Source organism: Punctularia strigosozonata (assembly GCF_000264995.1).
Source record: "Punctularia strigosozonata HHB-11173 SS5 unplaced genomic scaffold PUNSTscaffold_22, whole genome shotgun sequence".
NCBI classification, from domain to species: domain Eukaryota; kingdom Fungi; phylum Basidiomycota; class Agaricomycetes; order Corticiales; family Punctulariaceae; genus Punctularia; species Punctularia strigosozonata.
The window spans coordinates 153,438-155,756 of record NW_006767454.1 but is presented as its reverse complement, the minus strand read 5'-3'; the positions used below and the strand labels follow the sequence as shown (position 1 = coordinate 155,756).

The 2,319-nt window shown below is 55.6% G+C and overlaps 1 protein-coding gene across 1 annotated transcript; it reads left to right on the top strand.

Annotated features, from left to right (window-relative positions):
• The first annotated feature begins 814 nt into the window (after positions 1-814).
• PUNSTDRAFT_146901 (NAD(P)-binding protein) lies at positions 815-1,874 on the top strand. The gene is made up of 2 exons (XM_007388962.1): positions 815-854; positions 913-1,874. Exons 1-2 carry the CDS (start codon positions 828-830, stop codon positions 1,669-1,671), a joined length of 786 nt encoding a protein of 261 aa, XP_007389024.1. The 5' UTR covers positions 815-827; the 3' UTR covers positions 1,672-1,874.
• The last annotated feature ends 445 nt before the right edge of the window (positions 1,875-2,319 follow it).

Sequence of the window (2,319 nt, the reverse complement as noted above, 5' to 3'; positions counted from 1 at the left end):
CGCTGGGGAGAAAGTGCGGCTTTTCGAAGTGTTGGATGCGAGGAAGGTGTTCGGGCAGATTGTGGTGTTGAATCCAGTCTCACAGGCAAGTTCTTGCACATCGATCCGTATCTGTTATCGTCATATATGAATTTAGAGAGATAGCCTGAGTAGAATAGCTAGGGTTGCCTTCGAATAACGTTGCTTGTGATTCGTTCAGACCCGATGAGATTCGGGCAGAGTGTGTATCTGACCGGATGTGTTAGAATGCTTGGGCTTCGGGATCCGGGGACAATCCGTACGATTCCCGAGGCTCTCGGCGACATTCATGCTACATTAATTCACATCCTACATTAGCCGGGAGAACCGATGAGATTCTGCTTCAACACCTCGCCAAACGGTGGCTATGTAGTTAAGTCTCAAAATCGTGTATGACCGCAGTTGTCCCCGGATGACAGCGAGGTCCTGCGTGGTCGCTTCACTCTGGTGCTTCGGTCGCTTATGCTGCAATTCCTCCTGCAACATCCTGTGTGAACTGCCCTCAAACTTGGTCGTTTTCACTGGGGCTGAAGGGCGGTGACCAACTTCAGGCCGGTGCCGATGCTGATGCACTTCGCAGACGCCCGTACCAATATCCCTTCGTCAGCCGAGTAGATCCAGGAACTGGTCTTACAGCGCCTGCGATGGCCAACTCAGAAATGCGTAGCAAGAACACAGCGAGCTGAGCAACGCGACGCGACGAGCGATCGTGGTATTCACCATAAAAGATGTGAACGAGAGCGTCGAGAGCCATCCAACAACCGAGCAATCAGCCCCTCACCGCACATTCCCAACATCGAACAGCACAAATGGCTTCCAAAGTCGCAGTCGCAGGTGTAAGTGCGATTCATCACACCTCCATGTTTCAGCGAGGATCTAACGCCCGGCTCATAGGCCACCGGTAACATCGGCCTGCCCGTCGTGCAGCAGCTCGTCGCGGCCAAGTTTGACGTCGTCGTCCTCTCGCGCTCCGACAACCCCTCCGGCCTCCCCGCGGGCGTCACCGTCCGCAAGGTCGACTACGACTCGGTCGAGCTCACCGCCGCGCTCCAGGGCGTCGACGCCGTCGTGTCCGCCGTCGCCTCCGCCGCGCTCGCAGGTCAGACTAAGATCATCGACGCCGCCGTCGCCGCGGGCGTAAAGCGCTTTCTCCCCTCCGAATTCGGCAACGACCTGCAGCACCCCGCCGTGCGTGCCGTGCCCGCCTTCGCGCCCAAGGTCGCCGTGCAGGAGTACCTGAAGAAGGTCGTCGCCGAGTCGGACCTCACGTACACGATCGTCAGCACCGGGCCGTTCCTCGACTGGGGCCTGTACGCCGGGTTCCTGGTCGGCTCGCTGGAGGAGCGCAAAGTGGAGATCTACGACGGCGGGCATCAGGAGTTCAGCGCGACGACGCTCCCGACGCTCGGCCGCGGGGTGGTCGCGGTGCTGCAGCATCTGGAAGAGACGAAGAACCGGGCCGTGTACTTCCACGAGGCGGTCGTTAGCCAGAGCAAGCTGCTGGGGATCGCGAAGGAGCTGACGCCCGGGGAGACGTGGGAGGTGACGGAGAGCAAGTCGGCGGACCTGAAGGCGAGGGCAGACGAGAAACTTGCGAAGGGCATCTTCGATATGGAGGTGGCGATCTCGCTGGTCAAGTATTCCATCTTATGACCAGGATTTGGCCCCGTGTGGAAGAACTCGGATAACGAGTTGCTGGGGATCAAGACGATCTCGGACGAGGAGTTGCGGGCGATCGTGAAGTCCGCGTTGTAGGACTAGAGATCGCTCTGTTCCTTGATTAAGTATTGGTATGTAACGGAAACGCGTCGTGATACATGAAAATATGTGCTTAGCATGCGCGTCATGAATGGAACCAAAAATTCATACGTGGATGGTGTAACGGTAGTATAATATTACCGTTGATACGCTTTGTAAGCCGCCGCCGCGGCATGATGAATTCAGTAACCACCGCGTCCCATTGGACGCGGTTAATCACTACAACTGAGAGGGCGCCGTATAACCATATGGCGCCCGTAGAACTATATTCCGAGCGAACGACATATAAACTACCTACGAGAGCTCATGTATCCGTCGTCCTTTTGCTCAATATCACTCGGTTCTGTTCAGTCGCGTCGTAGCATAGCTTTACATAAGCTACGCTACATATACACTTATTACACTTTTTTGAACACGCCGTATACTATTGAAACCAACTAACGGGTACATGAAAATGTCCGGAACACACACCTTGAGAAGCTCAGGAGCTAAACTTGACGCTCGTCAGGTTGTAACTGAAGGCTATGAAGCCACAAGAGTAAG